The 20,970-nt window shown below is 42.3% G+C and overlaps 1 protein-coding gene across 15 annotated transcripts in view; it reads left to right on the top strand.

Annotated features, from left to right (window-relative positions):
- TENM2 (teneurin transmembrane protein 2) overlaps positions 1-20,970 on the top strand; it is a 3,817,113-nt gene that overhangs the window by 3,536,629 nt on the left and 259,514 nt on the right. For all 15 annotated transcript variants that reach the window (XM_074390353.1, XM_074390351.1, XM_074390352.1 and 12 more), the window contains one exon: positions 19,666-19,904. In XM_074390353.1, coding sequence (XP_074246454.1) covers positions 19,666-19,904 — 239 coding nt within the window. The remainder of the gene's footprint in view (positions 1-19,665; positions 19,905-20,970) is intronic.

The following is a 20,970-nucleotide window of genomic DNA, read 5'->3' as shown; positions in this document are numbered from 1 at the left end:
ACGGAAAGCCCCAAAGGGATGAACACAAAGGCATGTCATGGTTAGATTTGCCATGAGGAAATGGAAAAGGAGGACACACCAGAAAGGGAGGAAATGAAAGTACATTGAAGTTAACCAATGCATCTGATGGAAGGAGGGAATGAAGGAAGGAGAAAGGGGAGGGAGGGAGGTGGGTAGCAAAGGAGAGAGGGAGTGATGGAGGGAGAGAGGGAGGGAGGGAGGGAGGGAAGAAGGAAGGAAGGAACAGAGGGAGGGAGTGAAAAAGGGAGAGAGGAAGGAGGGAGAGGGGAGAGAGAGAGGGAGAGGGAGGGAGGGAGGAAGGAATGAAGGAAGGAAGGGAGAGAGGGAGGGAGAAAGGAAGGGAGGGAGGAAGGGACAGAGGGAGGGAGAAAAGGGTACTAAAAGGAAAGAGATATATACTTAAAGTAGGCAGTCTATGGGATTCATTGATAATTACCTGCATAACACTAATAGCCAACATTAATTGAGGATCCACTCAATGTCAGGTGTGTGCTGAGCTGCTCATTTAATCCACGAATATTCCTAAGAAATACTTTCCATCATTTTCACTATTTTCCTGAGGAAACTAAGATGTAATAATAACAAATCATTTGCCTTAGGCTGCGCAGGTTACAGGTGAGGCAACCAGGCTCTGACCCCACCTGCTGCTGACAGTTTCCTTATTAACCATCACCCGGTCCCACCTCCTAGAATCAGCAGGGCTGTCCCGACCTGACTGTGACCCTGACCTTCCCTCTTGTTCCTTGCTCCTCCGCCCTATCACTTCTCTTTCCCTCATTCCTCACTTCCCTCCGCAGACATGCAGACATTGCTTTGTTTTTCATGTAACTATTAAACTTGTCAAGCAAAACTAAGAGCCAGGAAGAAGCCCAGTTCCAGTCCAAGCCTGCAAGATGTCTGCAAAGGCAGCCTCCTCCCCAGTACCAGACTTTCCTTTAGCTTTTGTTTAATTCCGCCACTTGCAAAGCAAATGCCTGAAGGTGGGCACCTGCTTTTTAGTCTAACATGCCACCTCCCTGACAGGCAGATTTCAATTCACCGTGCTTCGGCTTGTCCAACTGTATCTTCGTCAAGACTTCCAAGATGGCAGTGACAAGCTTTTCGGGTACTCGAGGCAAACCTGCATGACAGTTTTCCTTGACACTGCGTTTTTAAAAAGCCTCGCCTGGGGCCCTAGGAAACCCAGCATTTAAGAAACTAGGAACCTTTCAAGGAAGCCCAGCTTTCAGAGCCCGCTGCCCTGGGACTTGTTTCGTGATAGGGATGCTGCAGGGTCTGCCTTAGAGTATATTAAGTGCCATGGTGATATTTATGTGTTGATACTAAATGATGGTTACCTTTTTTAATGGCTTTTTTTTTTTGACAACTGAAATGTATGAATCTGTTCTATGCACTGTCAGTAAGTATGTGGCTGGCCTGCAAACACACTTAAATGGCACACTCCTGCACATTCCTTTCTGAGTGTCCAGATACATGTCAACAGGCAGACATGTCACAGGGGTTGCCATAAAACTTAATTAATATCCCTGAAGCGCTCTTGTGTCATTTCATGAAGAGTTCTAAATAAGATAAATATATCATACCTATGGCTATTACACATAAAAAGAAACGTGAGTAAATATGCCGATAGGTCTTCTTCTATTTGCTCATGCCTCAAAGAATCTGATGTAAATTCAAATGGGAAAATAGATAGTAATAAAGATGACCACTGTTTATTGGAGGGTTGAAGAGAAGCAACAGTGCCCCAAAGTTAAATGCCTGAAATTGTTATACATGGTTGATGTGAAAGGAATAATCTATAATAAGCAAAAAAGGAGTGGCAGTTTTCTTTTTCTTTTTCTTTTTTTTTTTTTTTTTTTTTTTTTGTAAAGATGGAGTCTTTCTGTGTCACCAGGCTGGACTGCAGTGGCACAGTCTTGGCTCACTGCAACCTCTGCCTCCTGTGTTCAAGCAATTCTCTTGCCTCAGCCGCCCAAGTAGCTGGAACTACAGGCACACACCACCATACCTGGCTGATTTATTTTGTATTTTAGTAGAGACAAGATTTCACCATATTGCCCAGGCTGGTCTCGAACTCCTGAGCTCAGGCAGTCTGCCCACCTCAACCTCCCAAAGTGCTAGGATTACAGGCATGAGCCACCATACCTGGCCAGTTTTCTTTCTCCTCTGCCATCTCCTTCGTTAAGAATTATTTTGATGACTTAAGAATTGCCGGCAGCTGTACAAGAATTTAGATAAATCAATGTTGTCTTCCTTCCTCGACCTTGAAGAAATCCCACAATACTTAGTCTGTCCCCTTTAAGTTTTACACATTTATATACCTTCTCTCTTCTTTCTTTCCTTCCTTCCTTCATCTACCCAGCAAATGCATCCTGAGCATCTACAAAAATAGCCATTATTGGGTTTTTTGGTTGGTTGGTTGGTTTTTCACTTCTTTCTGGGCCTTAGAGTACCAATCTAGAAATAGAGAGAAATGAATTAGAATTTCATTTCTTAAATAAGGAATGCCATGAAATATCAGTTTTAAGGCTGAGAAGAGGGGTAGGTATAAAACTCAAAAAAGTAAGTGGGATAATCAATAGTGTAGAGTACTGGAATATTTATGATATTTGAGTATTAAAGGTTTGTAAAGATCTGCAGTAATCTTCTGAATTCTGTTTACCCCACTATTTCCCAAATATCATGGAACCCTCACTTTATCTAACACTAGTAATATACAAATATACTTGGTGATCCAAAAAGCACCTTTTAAGATGTTGTTTTTCAGATCCTCTCTGATCTTATGACAAAAGTAGAAAGGCCAGAATTTATTCAAGCCCTTGCTAGGAAGGACTTTATGATCTAGCTTTCTAAAATAAAACATAATTTTTCTCAAAGCATAAACTTTTAGAATTCACTCATACCTGAACTCATTTATCAAGTCAGGCAATATCTGGGCTTGGTACATACATACTATTTATAATATAGTGCTTAGAGTGTATGCTAAGAAGAAAAATCTTCGTTTAAAAGTTTCATGGGTATTATTGGGTATATATCCAAAGGAATATAAATCATTCTACTGTAAAGATACATGCATGTGTATGTTCATTGCAGCACTACTGACAATAGCAAAGACATGGAATCAACCTAAATACCCATCAATGGTAAACTAGGTAAAGAAAAGGTGGTACATATATACCATGGAATACTATGCAGCCATTAAAAATGAGATCATGTCTTTTGTGGGAATGTGGATGGAGCTAGAGACCCTTATCCTTAGCAAACTAGCACAGGAACAGAACATCAAGTACCACATATTTTTACTTGTCAGTGGGAGCTAAATGATGAAATGACAACACATGGACACTGCGAAGGGAACAACAGACACTGGGCCTTACTTGGGTGGAGGGTGGGAGGAGACAGAGGATCAGAAAACAAATTCCCTTTTGGATACAATGCTTGGAACCCGGGTGACAACATACTCTGTACACCAAACCCCCATGACACGAGTTTACCTATGTAACAAACCTGCACATGTACCCTTGAACCTAAAATAAAAGTTAAAAGGAAAAAAAGAAAAGTATATCTATCACATATTAAAATATGACAAGGGAATATATAAAAAAGATGGAAGAACTTAAACTGATGTATGAGTTATTCTAAATGCTTTATATAATACATCCAGTAAAATAGAAAAAAAAATGTCATGGATAGATAGCTTTCCTAGAATGTAAACCCCGCTAGGTTCTCACTAAAAGCTCTTTTCTGAAATGGGAACCTGCTGACTTGGGCATATTAAGACATTTCCTAAGGTATGAAATATTTTGACTCTTTCTACTACTGCTGCCACCTGGCTCCTTGGTGATGCTTCTTGTTTTATAATTCCTTAACAGTTTTCAAAAACAAGCTCAGGATATGGCTAGGATGCAAAGAGACTAGCAAAATGCTTACTGTGAACCAGAATTTGAGCTTCCTGAAGAGTTCAATGTTGATGATCATTTTCTACATTTAGAAAACAGCTAGAGGTGCCTCAAAAAGTTAACCATTTTGTTACCGTATTATATAGTTGGGATGTTTGTCCTCTCCATGTCTCATGCTGGAATGTGGTCCCCAATGTTGGAGGTGGGTCCTGGTGGGAGGTGTTTGGGTCAGGGAGGTTCATCCCTCATGATCAACTTGTGCCTTCCTCTCGGAAGTGAGTGAGTTCTTGCTTTATTAGTTCCTGCAAGAGCCTGGCACCTCCTGCTCTCTTTCTCTGTCTCTTACCCTGTGATGCCAGCTCCCCTTTCCCTCTGCCATGATTGGAAGCTTCCTGAGGTCCTTATCAGAAGCATATGCTGACACCCTTCTTCTTTCACAGCCTGCAGAATTAGGAGCCAAATAAACACCTTTTCTTTATAAATTAAGGAGTCCCAGTCCCATGGAGTCCTCATTAGCAACACAAAGTAACTGAGGCACCCCCATGATCCAGCAATTCCTCACCTAGGGAGATCCCCCAAATATTTGAAAGCAGGTGCACAAACAGACATTTTCACACCAGTGTTTGTAGCAGTACTATTTACAATAGTCAAAAGGTGGAAACAACCCAGGTGTTCATCAGTGGATGAATGAATAAAGAAAAAATGTGGCCGGGTGCAGTGACTCAAGCCTGTAATCCCAGCACTTTGGGAGGCCGAGGCAGGCGGATCACAAGGTCAAGAGATCGAGACTATCCTGGCCAACATGGTGAAACCCCGTCTCTACTAAAAATACAAATAAAATTAGCTGGGTGTGGTGGCATGTGCCTGTAGTCCCAGCTACCCAGGAGGCTGAGGCAGGAGAATTGCTTGAACCCAGAGGTGGAGGTTGCAGTGAGCCGAGATCGAGCCACTGCACTACAGCCTGGTACCTGGTGACAGAACAAGACTCTCTCAAAAAACAAAAGCGTACACACACACACACACACACACACAAGGAAATAGCATTCTGCTATAAAAGGAATGAAGAACTGATACATGCTACAATGGGGTTGAACTTGAAAGCATTATGCTAAGTAAAAAGAAGTCAGACACAAAAGATCACATATTGCATGAGTCCATTTATATGAAATATCCAGAACAGGCAAATCCATAGAGACAGAAACCAAATTAGTGGTTTCCAGGAGCTGAGAGTGAGAGAGTAAAGGAATGGCGAGTTACTGTTTAATAGATTTTTGGGAGGAATTTGAGTTTTTTGAGGAGTAATGAAAATGTTTTGAAACTTAGAGACAGAATTTAAACTTTGTGGATGCCCTAAATGTCACTGAATTATGCACTTAAAAATGGTTAATTTTATAACATCAACTTTTAAAAAATAATTAATTAATCAGAGAAAATAGTGGGAAGATCAGCGTGTCACCCTCTCTATAAAAGGTCTACTCAAGGGAGAGACAGTAAGAGAGTTAGGCCGGAGAACCAGTCTCTTCTCCAATCTTTTTCTAGAAAGGTTCCAGGGGAAAAAATGTCTGCTCTCAAAACATTTCTTGAAAGGATTAACCTTAAAGTCACAACACAAAATACTGGTACATGTGATTTGATTAATAGTGGTAAATGGATCTGAGTGTGTAATGTGTTGACATCTGAAAGACTGTCATGTCAACATGATCCCCATTCAACATCATGGTAAATGCAACTCTTCAGACAGACGTCTTGAAGCACCAAAGATAAGGAAATAAAGAAAGGTGCATTGGGCAGGACTCCTTTGTTACAAAGGTAGAGGAGAAAGTAAATTCTATCATATTCTATTAAAAGTGATTTGGAAGAGAAAAATGCACCATGAGATCTTTGTATTTGCAGAGATACCAAGCCTCGGAAGATAAACTGCTCTGTAGGTGGGCGGGGAAGTGACAGATAAGGAGCATATACATTTACCAATAATTCTTCCAGACTTATCGGAAGACGATCTCTGAGGTCCCAGTTACAAACTGGGAGTCGGCCAGGCGATTTGTGTGAAGTAATGCCTGAAGATATACGGCCATTGGGTTGCTGTGGAAAGAAAGAAGGGGATAGGGCTGCAAACTACCAGCATACCTTAATCAACTCAGAAATTAATCAAAAACGCGTTCTCCCACTGTTTTACAAAATCACTGGGTATCTGAAGTGGAAATAATCATGATTATAGCTGATATCCCTCAAGAATGACAGAAAACTTGTGGAGAATTCCAATCTAAAAGATCAAGAAAATGAAGAGGTTCACGAAACACACCAAAGTGCTCCTTTGAATAGAAAGATGAAACCTTCGCAACGGATTTAAAATAACCATGTGTAGGAATAATGAGAACATGATGTTGTTTATCGAAATCTTGGAAAACCACAATGACAGGGGATCCCTTGACAAGGACACTGCAGGGAAAATAAATACAAGTGTTGCATCTGAGAGCAGAGAGGAAGCTTTCCGCATTCATTACCTCCTACAGGCAGTATAAGATGATCTTTCAAGATCTTTTCAAGATCTATGTTGGTTCATGCCTTTATTCATTAACTAAAAATTGTTGGAGCACCAAACATGGTCTAGGCATTCTTCCCGGGCCTGGGGATACAATGGTGAGGAAGATGATGAAATCCTGGCCCTCCTGGAATGCGCATGGCATTGGGAAAGGCATGTGACAAACAATGAATGAAGGAGATAGCTGCCCAAGGTGATCCGGGTTAAATGAGATATCACAATGCAGGATGGGGAAAATGGGCTTTGTGCCCCACCCCCAGCCCTGGAGGTGGACTGTTCCCAGCTTTAACCTTGGACCAGGTAGGGTGCGAGATGCTTGAATGGGAAAGGTTGATCAAGGAAGCTTTTCTGAGAAAGTGAGCTTTGAGGGTAGACTTGAAAGACCTGAGAAAGAGGAACCATGCAGTAAGAAGAGAGAAGGAGAGGAGACAGGGAAACACCGTGTGACCGCTGGGACCTCGGGAGGAGCTTGGCTTCTTTAAGGAACAGCAAAGAAGATGGCAGGAGCCTTGGGAGCAGAGCACGGAGAGGTGAGGAAGAGATGACCTCGACCATCACAAGACACCTTGTAGGCCACAATGCAGATGACTTCTAAGTGTAAAAGAATGGGAAGGTTCGAGATGTGTTTTGATTTATGTTTCTAGGCAATGACTGACTCCTGTGGGGAGAAGGGGTGTAACGGGCAAAGTGGAAAGAGGGAGGCCTCTTTAAAGACTGCCGTGTGCAGCAGGCCAGGCGCAAGGTGTGAGTGGTGAGAAAAGGATGGGGGTGTGTTGGAGGCAGAGAGGAAATCAACTGAGGATGGATTGGGCGTGAGGGAAGGGCAGGAACCATGGTGAAGCCTGGTGAGGTAGATGGCGTGGCACCCACCCAGACGTCACCCTCCAGGACTGGAGCAGCTGTCCTTCCAATTGCTGGTAATATTGGCAGCCAACAGAGCTCAGCCAAGTCCGTCTCTGAGACTGGCCTTCAGCGGAGGAGAGCCACCTCTTCCAAGGACCTCCTCTGGGAACAGCCCACATCCAGTGACTGATACGAGTGAGAATATGAAGGCCCAGCCTCCTCTGAACAAATTGGAACAACTCGGCAGAGCCATCCCAGCTCCAGAGCTTTCCATGAAATTACCCTAAGCCCCTCCCAGTAGCATCACAATTCAGCTCCCTGCCATACCCACCCAGGGCGGTCCGCTTCCTTCACTCCCTCACACATGGTCTTCCCAAGAGCACTTTCTAAAATGCTTCCTGCATGCAATATATTCCCATACCTGGGGATGGCTCCTGCACAACTGGAAAAGTGATGACATCTGTAACTGATACGGGTGGAGCTTGGAGGAGAAGAGAAGTTTGGAGTGAAAATCAAAAGGTGCATTTTGGCACGCTAACCTTGAGATACGCCTGACTATATCCAAAAATAGACAGGGTAATGGGTATAATATTCAGGTCTGGCTAGAATATTCTGAACAAAAACCAAAACCCTCAAGGCAGAGGTCAAAGAAGACAGCTGAGCTTTTTCATCACAAAGGTCTGTGCTGAATTCCCCATGAGTATCTCCAACCCTAGTCATTTTTCAGATAGAATACTCCTAAATGTACTTCATTAACTCAAAGAGATGGCATAGTTAGAACCCTTTGTACTTGGTCTAAAATACAGATACCATGCCTTCAAGCCATGGATATTAGCTACCTTTTCTTCCTGCCACTAGCCCAGATCACACTGCCCTTCTTTTACATCTTCAAAAATTCCATGGTTCCCACCCCAGGGCCTTTGCACACGCTTCTCCTACTGCCTGAGATACTCCTTTTTACTATTCTTCATATGGTCAGTTACTTCTTATCCTCAGACTTCTCAATCCCTTGGTACTTCTGACATTTTGAAAGTATTTTATTTGTTGTTTACCTGGATATGAGTTTTGTTTATTTGTTCTATCTGTCTGACTGGAAATCTCCTATGAGGATAAGGACTTATTCATCAATACATCCAAGCTTCTAGTACCATGTGATATATATTCCATGGTCAATAAATACTGGCTGGGCAGTGATTTCATATTTGAGATATTGTGTTCATTGCCGCGGTGGAGGTAATGCAGCACATACATGTTTTAAACACTTCCTGTGAGCCTGCTTCTGTGCTCTTAGATTGTATTGATGTTCTCTCTCAGCCCTTCCAACAGTTCTGGGATATAAATATTGCTATTATCTCTATTTTCTTAGAAGAGGCATCCAAGGCCCAGGGAGAAGACCCAGCTTTCCCCGCGTCAGGCATCTCCTGGTGAAGTTGAGATTTGAGTCCAGGTGCGCCTGGCTCCAAGCCCGTTCATTTTCCCCCTCTACCATAATTAGTGAATTCCTTCAGCAGACTTCTTGAGCACCTCCTATGAACAGGGAAAGATACCAGAAAGCAAAAGAGAGAGAGCCTGGCTTTGTAATTTGACTTAAGAAATAAGACAAAAACAAATGTGATCACATGAAGCAGAATATGATACAGGGACATACCCAGAGGGTCCTTCCAGCTTGAGCATTCTCTGACTCTGAATCGTCCAAGCAATAAACGCAATGGTAGAAATCATTCTGCTCCTTGGCTGTGTCTGATGGTGTGCAATTCTTTCTCCATCTACCTCTAGCCGCTGGTGAACACAAATGTAAGTTCATTTGAAACGGCTGTCTGGACACTCCCATATGATAGTGCATAGCGAATTCAAAGTCAAATTTGAAGTCAAAGTCAGACGTCTTTGGTTTATTTTCCTCTCCTATATCAAGACTCTTCTTACCAATTAACTCGAAAAAAGTCACCAAGTTAACAACTCCAGGGGAAAAAAAAAGACTCTTCATCTCATCCAAAAACTCTGAAATGGATTTGCTCACAAAACACAAGGTTTCTTGAGTGACCTCGAGAGAACTTGCCTGTCACACTGGGCAGGATATCATTTCATGGAGGAAAAAGAAAAGTTTTACCATGAAAAATGCTATGTTATATCACAGTGTGACACTACTTAAATATCAAGAGTCGAAGCTTCTATTTAGAAAACGGAAGGCAATAAATTGAGTTGCTAATTATTCCAGCTGTGAATATTTTTGGTACGGCTGCAAATTTTGAAGAGGGCAAAATAGAGGATTTTCCTGTTGTTCATGGCATATGCAAATGTAGTGGCAGTCCCCTATGAGCCGAAAGGTTCAGGGATGAGAAACCTTGAAAGCCTATTTTTTTTTTTTTCCTGAATTAAATTGGCTTGAGTTGAAGCTTAGGCAACTATGATATAAAATTCTTTTGACTACACTAATTGGGTTATTGGCTTCCTGGTTTTCAAACTTGAGAAGTAACAATTTCAAACATTTTAAGTTCTATTTTTAAAGGAAACAATTTACTTCTCAACCTAAGCATAAATTCTCAACCGGAAGAAGCACACTAGTAACATCCTAGTCCCTTCTCTTCCTTATAACATTATTTTGGGGACAGTGTGTGTGTGTGGGGGGGGGGGTGCCTGCAGTTCTCCAATCACCAAGCTAATTAGAACAACTCATTCATTCAACAAATATTTTAAATCATCTGGGCACTATGCTAGGTCAAGAAGATTTAGTAAAAGCTAAAATATGCTATACATGGCTCCTGCCCTCAAGCCATTAATATCTGCGTTTATTGATCATTCACTGGACGTCAATCTCAATGCTAAGCATTTCACAAATACACTCACCCAATCCCCCTAACAAGCCCATGAAGTAGCTGCTTTCATTGTCAGCCTCCTAGCAAGGTTCAGTAACTTGCCCAAGACCCCATAGTGATAAATATAGGAGCCAGAATGCAAACCCTGGTTGTCTTGGTTTAGAATTTACAGACTTAATACTGCCTTCTTGGTACCATCCTGTTGGGTTTCCTAAACAATTAAATGAATAATCATCCTGATGATAACAGTAAAGAAATGTTTCTATGTAGAAAAAGAAGTCTGACTACAAACATCAAATGTTTATGAGTCTATCTCTAAAGTACAGGAGATGTTAACTTTCTATTTTTAAAATTTATATACTTGGCCAGGCGCAGTGGCTCATGGCTGTAATCCCAGCACTTTGAGAGGCTGAGGCAGGTGGATCATGAGGTCAGGAGTTTGAGACTAGCCTGGCCAACATGATGAAAACCCGTCTCTACTAAAAAATACAAAAATTACCTGGGCATGGTGGTGCATTCTTGTAATCCCAGCTACTCAGGAGGTTGAGGCAGAAGAATTGCTTGAACCCAGGAGGTGGAGGTTGCAGTGAACAGAGATCATGTATACTGCACTCCAGCCTGGGCAACAGAGCAAGATTGTGTCTGGGGAGAGGGGGATTTACATACTTGATTTTTTGTAATGTGTACATTTTATATTTGCAATCAAGAAAATAAAGACAGAACGCTTAAGCGATCACCTAGTTTTGCTTCTCAAGTAGGGCTCAGTAGCGCAGTATCCATCATTTTTCTTGTTATCTCTTTTTTCACCTCATTCTCTATGCTTCTCTCCTTCTGTTTTCTCTTTCTCTCCACGATCCTTGTCTCTGTCTCTGTCTCTGCCTCTGTCTGACTCCAGAACTTGCCCCTTGAATTTTCCCTCAACCACCACCATTCCTTTTCATATTGAAGAGTGTATTCATGGTGCCAGAAAGGGCGGCAGTTATTTAACCTCTCTCCAGCTAAATGTTTTATTATAACTCCTGAAAACCTAATTACAGTAACTTTACATGCTACAGTACCCTTTATGGGCTGCCTCTTTATTAAACTTACTCTTTTAGAGACAATAAACCTGATGCTTCAAAGGGCATGTCCAGAACCAGTGAAATGTAATGAAATCTGGAGTTTTCTAGTGCACACCCCATCTCCCTCACTGGGCACCACGCCCCCATTCCTGGGGTGTTTGTGCCTCTATCCTTTCCTTGGCTTTTTATCAAATTTCAGACATTGCATGTATGATCATCAGAATATTTTAGGGATTAATGGGCTGTGTATCAATGTTTTCATCCGCTCCTCTGAATACCCGTGAGTTTATTCACTGGGGAGGTCAATGTTCTCAGTAGAACAACAGTCGACACCTGGTTTCCCTGATAACCAGAGTTCCTTTTTTGTACACAGCGCTACGTTGAGACCATTTAAGACTTCTGCTGTGTTTCAAAAACACTTGCTGCCACAGACTTTGTGAGCAAAGAACAACATGTTGGTCTGCACTGTTAGTCATTAGTTGTCCTGGTTAGCTGAATGGTGCACTGTGATGAGATCGTGGGATATGGGTGAGTGAGAGAGGAAGAGAGAAAAAGGGGGAAAAAAAGCGTTGACCTTGGGAGTTGAGGCAGCAGAATTATTTGTGTGATACATTTCTGTTTCACAGCCCTGCTAGGATTTTCCCCTGGGAATAAAGCCAAAACAACAGAAAATAGGGGGATGCCCCTGGCTGCAAGCTGCAAAATGGTACTTGGTGTTAAGGAATTGTATGTATTTGTTTGTTTCTTTGGTGTGATTTAAGGTTAATGACTAAGTTTACTTGTGATTGACTCAGAGGAAAAAAGAAAGGAGGAAAAATAAAAGAAGTCTTTTGTTGGAGCCTCAGGAGTTCAGTCAGCCTCTGCTTCTCAAAGCTACCTCTCTAGATTAGTCAAGCTCCTTCTGGATCATAAGAATAAAATGCAAATTCACAGCCTTTTGAATTGGTGGGGGCCCTTGTTGCATGCATGTTATGCATGAGGCTTTTTTTGTTTGTTAGGTTTCTTTTTAAAATCTTTCATGGTTGTTTAATCAGAGACAATGCATGCCCTTAATTTTCTAAGCCAATTTGAAGCAGAAGCCTGGTTAACCAAGATTCTGCTTGAAATCCACATCTTTGCTGTCATGTAAAGCACATAGAAGAATGGCCGTTCAGCTTTTAGGTATGCTTCTCAGTTTTTATTAAATGGTTTTGTTTTCACATGAGGAAAAGCGATGACATTTACCAAAAAGATTGATAGTTTAGGGTGAGGGGATGATCCCTGTATTCTTAAGAAGTCACAGGAACGCAGGATACAGAGCCGAAAACGCAGAGCCTTCGCCTTATTATTCCATCCCAAGCCCCTAACCTGTGCCTGGCAGAATGCTGGGTGCTGTGACCAAAGCCCTCATCCCCCACATGACATGACGGGGAAGGGAAAGAAGTGTGTGAAGTCCTTTTATTTTTTTGTAAGACATCAAGGACTGGTTTTCTCTATCTCTTGGAGCGTTAGCAAACTCCAAGGGCAGCGCTTTGGGGGCCCCTCATTTGCCTTTCCTTTCCGAGGTACAAGTGGCCAATTCTGAGAGCAATTGAGTTGTGCTTGAAAAATGTCAAGTGCATTTGGAAACTACACGTTTTTGCTGATGCCTGGAGTCCTGAGCTGAGCTACTTCCATGACCGACCGCTGGGAAGAAGTTCAGTTGGGGTATCACAAATGATTCATCTGAACACACTGAGCAGGCCCCTCAGGGGGAGAAGCTGTCTTAATAGCCGGTTCAGGGAAAAATCAGGAGACATCCCCTAAGCCCTCTTGGTCCTCCCTTTGACCATCTGGCCAGACCATTACCTTGTAGATCTCGCTTCATTTTATTTGATTTTCCAGCAGCATGTGACTGCAAACCTTGGGTGAATCAAAGCTTGTGTTTTTTTCAACTTTTGATTATGAAAATTTTCAAACATATAAAAAAGTTGGAAGAATGCTACCATGTAAGAATAACCACCTGGCTTCAGCAAGTGCTATCATTTTGCCACATTTGCCTTATCTATTTTTACAGAGCTTGAGAGGTAGAGACCTTTTTGCTGAATCTTTCGAAAGGCAGTAGCAGACTTCATGAAACTTCACCTAAAGACGCCCACATTCAACGCTTACATTAAAAAATACGTATCTACCAACAATCTGGTGTGTCCTCAGCAAGTAAGGGTATAAAAATGATTCAGGTAGAATTTCTTAAATGTTAATGGACATTAGAATCCCCTAAAGAGCTGCTGCTTTTTTTTTTTCTTTCTTTTTTTTGAGGCAGAGTTTCATTCTTGTTGCCCAGGCTGGAGTGCAATGGCGCAGTCTCAGCTCACTACAACCTCCACCCCTCAGGTTCAAGTGATTCTCCTGCCTCAGCCTCCCAAGTAGCTGGGATTACAAGCACCCGCCACCACACCCGGCTACTTTTTTTGTATTTTTGGTAGAGACGGGGTTTCACCGTGTTGGCCAGGCTGATCTCAAATGCCTGATCTCAAATGATTCACTCGCCTCAGCCTCCCAAAGTGCTGGGATTACAGGCGTGAGCTGCCGCCCCCAGCCGCTAGAGAGCTTCTTAATCGTTACACTCCTAGATTCTATCTCCAAACCTGGATAAGGCCCAGGATTTTGTGCTATTTTTAACACTGAATGCTGTGTTAGAAGCAGTACAAATTCCTGGGCCCAGGTGATCACTTGAGTGCTGGGTTAAAAACAGTACAGATTGCAGGTATTTATGGGACACAGTCTGAAGATCACTTCTGTCGAATCTTTCTATTTGTTTGTTGAATTTAATCTGCTAAAGATTAGTGAAACCAGGATGTAAATGTATCATGGGAGAAATAAGATTCTACATATTATTGGTTTTTTGTTTACTCATTTTAAGCCCCAGAAACTAGACAGAAGAGATGTGATAACTAAATGGGTTTCTTTTAGCTGAGATCATCACAGACACCACAGTGCCAATGAGCGACCCGAGAGATACATCCTGTGAGAGTTTATGCAGTGCTGAAAAGTATGCAGGTTGTTTTTTGTTTTTTGTTTTTTGTTTTTGTGGAGGGATCTGGCCTTGCATGTGTAAATATAGACTCTTGCCTGCATGTACATATGCAAACTTGTAAATCTGTTTGGCAAACAGGCATCAACACGGCAGGAGGAGCCTATTTTAAAATTAAAAATGTTCACAGTACTATTCTTTCAGCAATCATTATTTTGTTCTTGGAAAAGGTTGTAAGTCATTTATTTAACAAAGATTTGTTGAGTTTCCCCACTGTAAGCCAGGCTCTATTTTAGGTGATAGGATACAGCATGAACAAAATGATTATTTCAAACTTTGTAGAAATTCAGTTCTAATGATGGGGACAGCTAATAAGTAATATGCAAATATACACATGCATTTAATGAAGAAAGATAAGGCAGTTATGACAGGGTAGATAATAACAGAAATTGAAGGGGCCCAGTTGGTCAGAAGATCTCTCTGAGAAAGTGCTATGAGAGCAGAGATTGAAGGAAGACGTTGTGTAGATATTTCCAGGCAGAAGGAACAGTAAGTACAAAGGCCCTGAGGCAAAAAGATGTGATATGATGGATGACAGCAAAAGGACAATATGATGGGCGGAGTGAGGGGGGATGATGGTGGTAGAAGCTTCAGTGGGAGAGGTAGCCAGAGGACAGATTATGCAGAGAGTTGGAGGCCATGATAAAGACATCTGATTTTATCCTCAATGTTATTAGAAGCCTTTATTGGGGAGAAACGGGCCTTTGTTTGATGACATGTGACCTCAGCTGACTTCCTTTTTAGAGGAAAGTATAGAAAATTGGCTGGATTTTCAAGGAAACATTTTTAGGATTTCATAAAGCAATGCCATATGCAAGAAATAATCATATCCTTCTATTTTTGTTATAAAGTAGTGTATTAAAAATAATATTAAAGCCAATTGAAACTTCTTAATCTTCACCGTGTTGCTCTCATGTTGCTAAAACATTTCTTTTTCTTTTTCTTTTCTTTTTTTTTTTTTTTTTTTTTTTTGAAATGGAGTTTCGCTCTTGTTACCCAGGCTGGAGTGCAATGGTGCGATCTCGGCTCACCGCAACCTCCACCTCCTGGGTTCAGGCAATTCTCCTGCCTCAGCCTCCCGAGTAGCTGGGATTACAGGCACGTGCCACCATGCCCAGCTAATTTTTTGTATTTTTAGTAGAGACGGGGTTTCACCATGTTGACCAGGATGGTCTTGATGTCTTGACCTCATGATCCACCCACCTTGGCCTCCAAAAGTACTGGAATTACAGGCGTGAGCCACTGCGCCCAGCCTTACTAAAACATTTCTGTGTTCAAGTTATTTATTCTGTCCACAAATATGACTGATGTCCAGGCACTAATGTTTTGACTCTGGATATAACAGAAATAAGTAATATCTACCAGTTCAAGTGTCCAGGAGTTCACGTTCTGGTTTAGTAACACCAGGGTATCACTGTATCATAGGAGAAATAGAATTCTGTTTATAAATCAAATCGAGAGAGAGAGAGAGAGAGAGAGAATAGATTTGTGAGTGCACAAAGTGATGGGGGCCATGTTAGGATAGATTTCCCAGGTAGGTGGTTGGAAGGTGGATAGGAGTTGGCTAGGATGGGTTGGGTGGGACAAAGCAGAAAAAGGCATTCGATTCAACTGAACAGGCTTGTTAAGAGAATGTGTATCTTTTTGCGTGGCTGAAGGGTGAGTGCTCAGGAGCTGGGAGATCTGATTAGAAATGAGGGTTAAAAAATGGGTAGTGGTGGCCAGGCTTGGTAGCTCATGCCTGTAATCCTAGCATTTTGGGAGGCTGAGGCAGGTGGATCACAAGGTCAGGAGATGGAGACCATCCTGGCTAATATAGTGAAAGCTCGTCTCTACTAAAAATACAAAAAATGATCTGGGCATGGTGGCACACACCTGTAATGCCAGCTACTCCAGAGGGTGAGGCAGGAGAATCACTTGAACCCAGGAGGCACAGGTTGCAGTGAGCCAAGATCGTGCCACTGCACTCCAGCCTGGGCAGCAGAACAAGACACTGTCTCAAAAAAAGAAAAAGAAAAAGAAAAAAAGAAAAGAAAAGAAAGAAATGGGTAGTGGTTGTAGAGAGCCTGGTTCCATGTTGAAACTTAGGTCCCATCTTTCAGGCATGGAAGGATAAACACAGATTTGTAAGCCAGAGCACAATGGCATTGTGGCTTGGGAAGGAAAAGGCAGGAAGGCAAAGGTTGGGGTTGGTGGGTGAGGTTTTCAGAAATGAAATTGATGGGATTCGTTAAGCTACTGGATGGGGAAAGACAAGGGAAAAGGAGGAGGTTTCTTGGGTAACTGGGAGTAAAGGAAGTCCAGGAGGGGTGGACTTGTGGGTGTAAATGAATATAGTCCGAATTTGGTTGTGACTTATTCAAGATAGCCATGAAATAAGATACCCAATGCACAACGGGATGTGGGTCAGGAGCTAAAAGGCCATGAGCTAGATAGAAATGGAGATCTGGAGACTACAGATGCATCAGTGGTGGCTGAAGCCGTAGAAATTGGCAAGACCATTGAGGAAGCGAGACCTGGAGTTCGTATGTTTTTACTCATTAGTGACTCCTTACAATGCCTTTATGTTCCATTGTTTTCATTTGATTTCCTATTTTCGTGCTCACTCTGGGAGAACTGTTTAAGAAATAAATTTGAAGGAGTTCTACATCAAATTCCAAGGTTTCCCTGTCACCCGGGTGGCTTTCTTCTGTGGATATGTTCAAGCCTTGTTATAAGGCAGCGGACTGTCTAGTAACTTAGAGAACTCTTCAGGTGTTTGTTCGACATTTGCCAAGCTTTAGAATAAAATGTGTATTTCAGGCTCCTTATGTAGCTCTGAAGAATTAATCATAAAAGCTACTCACATGGGCTGACACTTGCTATGAGACACACCTTGGTTAAGTGCTTTTCCTACATAATCCTGCATGATGTTGTAGGATTATTGATGGTGTTCCTACACTGTTGCAATCCTCACAATAAGAAGTTATGAAGTACCTGTACTCTTACTACCTCTGTGTTACAAATGAGGAGATGGACGTTCTCAAAAGCAGTGTCAGGTACTTGCAAAAAATGGCACTACCAGGACTACCAGGGTGTGTCTTGTGCCACACTGCTGTCATGAATGCCATGCCGACTGCCTCCTCTTCCAAAACACCATTTTAAACTGGCGCATTAAAAGAGAGCTGTGGGACAAGGAGTCCAAAGCCTTATTTATGGAATGAAACTTCTAGGCTTTGTTTTAATGTTAGCTGTGTTAAATAATTCACTCATCAGATACTCATTTTCTGACATGATTGTCAGTCATATTGGGTTTGTTTGATCTCTATGAAGGATTAGAATACTTTCAAGGTTTTATCTGGAAGCAGCCAAGATACAAATATTTGTAATGATAGCAATCCTGCCTTAGAAGCCCACTGGGAAAGCCTGCTAGCCCCCAGATGCAAGGCAGTATGGCGTAGTAGGTCTGATTAGAGCTTCAAAGGGTCTAACTGGATGTAAATAAAAATTGTTTTAAGTCAGGCAGACTGGAGCTTGAGCCCTAATGACCCTGCTTGCCAACTCCCAGCATCAGTTTTCTCATCTATAAAATTGAGGTAATAATAGTACCCACCTCTTGGGGTTAATGTGACATTTAGTTACAAGTAAAACCTTTAACATTGTAACTGACACATTGTTAGTGGTCAATAAATTAAGTAGCACCTACTGAAGAGGTGAAGAGAAAGGAAATAACTGCAGTAACATTTTAAAACCTTACCATTGCAGATGAGTAAAATTGCACAATAATGAGAGGACTCTGTCCATTCATTCACTCACTCATCCATTCACTAAGATCCCCCTCTGCATGTTGGGTTGATGTGGGTTCTGGGAACTTCAGGGTGAACAAGGTACAAAATAAGACATAGTCTGTGGCCTCCAGCTGCTCAGACTCCTGCCTCAAATTCCACTATATGTTTCCTGGAAGACAAGTCTTCGTTTTAAACAAGGTTTATCAAGTCACATTGGAAGTCTTATAAGTGGCATGTATAGGAGAGAATCATCAGAGAATTATACTCCTTAAATTGCCCGCAGAGTGATAGACTCCCAACCCTGAGGAGGAGCCATGTCCTCTTCTGCACTGCCTGCTCTGCTGTACGGTTCTGCTGAGTGGTTGTCACACCACAGCTCTGGCTTCCACGGGCACCTTGTTCAATTGGTAGGCAAAGATGATCCAGAGAAATAATCATGATCACATGACCTGGAGAAGGTGTCCCAGAACAGGAAGCAGGACTGCAGAGAGGTGAAAGCAGGACAGCAGGAGGCAGAGAGAGTATAAGGTAACATGTAAGCACACAGGTTTGATCAAAAGAGCTCTGGGTTTCAGTCCTCGGACAGTTGCTTGGCTTCTCCAAGCCTAATTTCTCCTATCTAAAATGAAGATATTCAGCCATAAAAATGGAATGAAATAATGGCTTTTGCAGCAACTTGGTGGAGCTGGAGGCCACTGTTCTAAGTGAAGTAAATCAGGAACAGAAAACAAAATATCACATGTTCTCACTTATAAGTGGGAGCTAAGCTATGAGGAAACAAAGGCATAAGAATAATAGAGTAAAAAAAATAAAAGAATAATAGAGTAAATTTTGGTGACTTGGGGGGTGTGAGGGATAGAAGACTACATATTAGGTACAGTGTACACTGCTCTGATGACAAGTGCACCAAAGTCTCAGAAATCACCACTAAAGAACTTGTCCATGTAACTAACTGAAAACCACCTGTACCCCAAAAACTATTGAAACTTTTAAAAAGAATATATCTAGATTACAGAAAGAAAAAATTAAAAATTTTTTAAAATAATAAAATAAAATGGAGATATTATAATATTTAGTTTGTAAATAGTTGTGACAATACATTTCGAGTGCCTTTCAATAGTAAGTATCTAGCTCTATCCATGTTCCTCCTGCAAAGGATACAATCTCATTTTTTTTTCAAGGCTGCGTAATATTCCATGGTGTATATATACCACATTTTCTTTACCTGGGTGACAAAACAATCTGTACATTAAACCCTAGTGGCACGCGTTTACCTATGTAACAAACCTGCACATGTACCCATGAACCAAAAATAAAAGTTTTTTTAAAAAAATAGTATCTAATATGTGATAACACTTAGCATCCTCAACCTCATCATCTCTGAGGAGGTGACAGTCATTCAGTTTCCATATTTGCTTTGAATGCTTTGCAGGTTGCTGTGGAAGATAACAACTAGATGCATATGTGAAAGGAGCGAATTATGCACGTTTATGGAATTCATTTCTGTCATCATTGAATGTAATGTTCAACCCATTTCTTCCACTCCAGGGTGAGGTTAGTTAACTAGGATTATGCTAGGACTAGATAGAGCAGAGCTGAAGAAAAGCAGCTAACTGTTGCTCCTTGGCTACCCGCAGCTACTCTGACTCTTTCCCTTTTCCTGGCAGGCACTTCCTCTTCAAGACCTCCTCAGGGAGCACACCCTTGTTTAGCAGCTCTTCCCCGGGATACCCTTTGACCTCAGGAACCGTTTACACGCCCCCGCCCCGCCTGCTGCCCAGGAATACTTTCTCCAGGAAGGCTTTCAAGCTGAAGAAGCCCTCCAAATACTGCAGCTGGAAATGTGCCGCCCTCTCCGCCATCGCTGCGGCCCTCCTCTTGGCTATTTTGCTGGCATATTTCATAGGTAAGTTAGGGTGGCCTTATTCAGCAACATCGGGGGTGACAACGTGGGGGAGAGGCCACGGATTTGTGGATCTAGATGCCCTCTATGTCTGTACTATTTGCTTCTTGGCTCCTGAACGACGTGATAATGAGTGATGGATGGAGGTGATTTTTTTTCCTTCCTGAAATCCACTTAAATCTGATGAGTTTCTCCTTCATGTTTCTAAAGGACATTCATCAGAAGGGAAATTAAGCATCCTTACTATATCCTTTCTTGGAGATGAGCTGAGACTTGTCATTCCTGCAAACCTATCCCTCACTCTAGAGTGGCCTTCTAGTCTTCTCCCTCCTTGGATTTTAACCCAGGTCTGTGCTTTGAAATGTATTCGACACTGGTTAACTTCAGCCAGAAACCAAATTGAAGAATAGTGGTTGGCATGCCTGAGAACATCTTGATTCGAGAGAAAGCCAAAGCAGCTAGCTTATTTTCAGAGCTGTGGAACAGAAACAGGACTGACAGGCTGGAGCATCCCTCCAGGTCTTTATACAGAATCGAATTACCCAGACACTGCTGGCCTTGCCCGTATCCCTTCCACAGCCTCAACTCTCTCCTCACCATGGGCAGCTGAATCTGAATCAGGGTCACCTCTCCTGGCAGCTGGGCTTCTGGTGACTCAGTGTATGACATAGGTGAAGTTGCTGGAGTATCTGTCTCCCCATGCCAGAGGTGATGGTTTACAGCCACAGGGTTTACAGCCCTGTAACCCTGGAAAGTGACAGATGCTGAGCACCCAAGGGCAGGGTACCATGTACATAAGAGCATCTCGGGCTGCACACAAAGCCTGCTCACGGCTCCTGGCCCCAACAAAGAGCCCCAGTGCTGCTGCTCTGTCAACTGAGCCTGCCAAAGGCAGATCTCCTGGCTTAGGAAGAGCCCATGGTGATATCTGTTAAAGTTTATTTGAAACACTTGATGGTTCTGGCTTGGTTTCAGGGCAGCTATGACAGACCTGCCCAGTTTGGCTGTGCCGTGTTGCAAAGCAAACCCATAAAACACCAGCTCAGTGAAGCTGATTCCAAAACAGTTC

The sequence above is a fragment of the Saimiri boliviensis genome, chromosome 20, assembly GCF_048565385.1.
Source record: "Saimiri boliviensis isolate mSaiBol1 chromosome 20, mSaiBol1.pri, whole genome shotgun sequence".
NCBI lineage: Eukaryota > Metazoa > Chordata > Mammalia > Primates > Cebidae > Saimiri > Saimiri boliviensis.
Note: the sequence above shows the minus strand (reverse complement) of the source record. Positions and strands in the feature narration are given on the sequence as shown.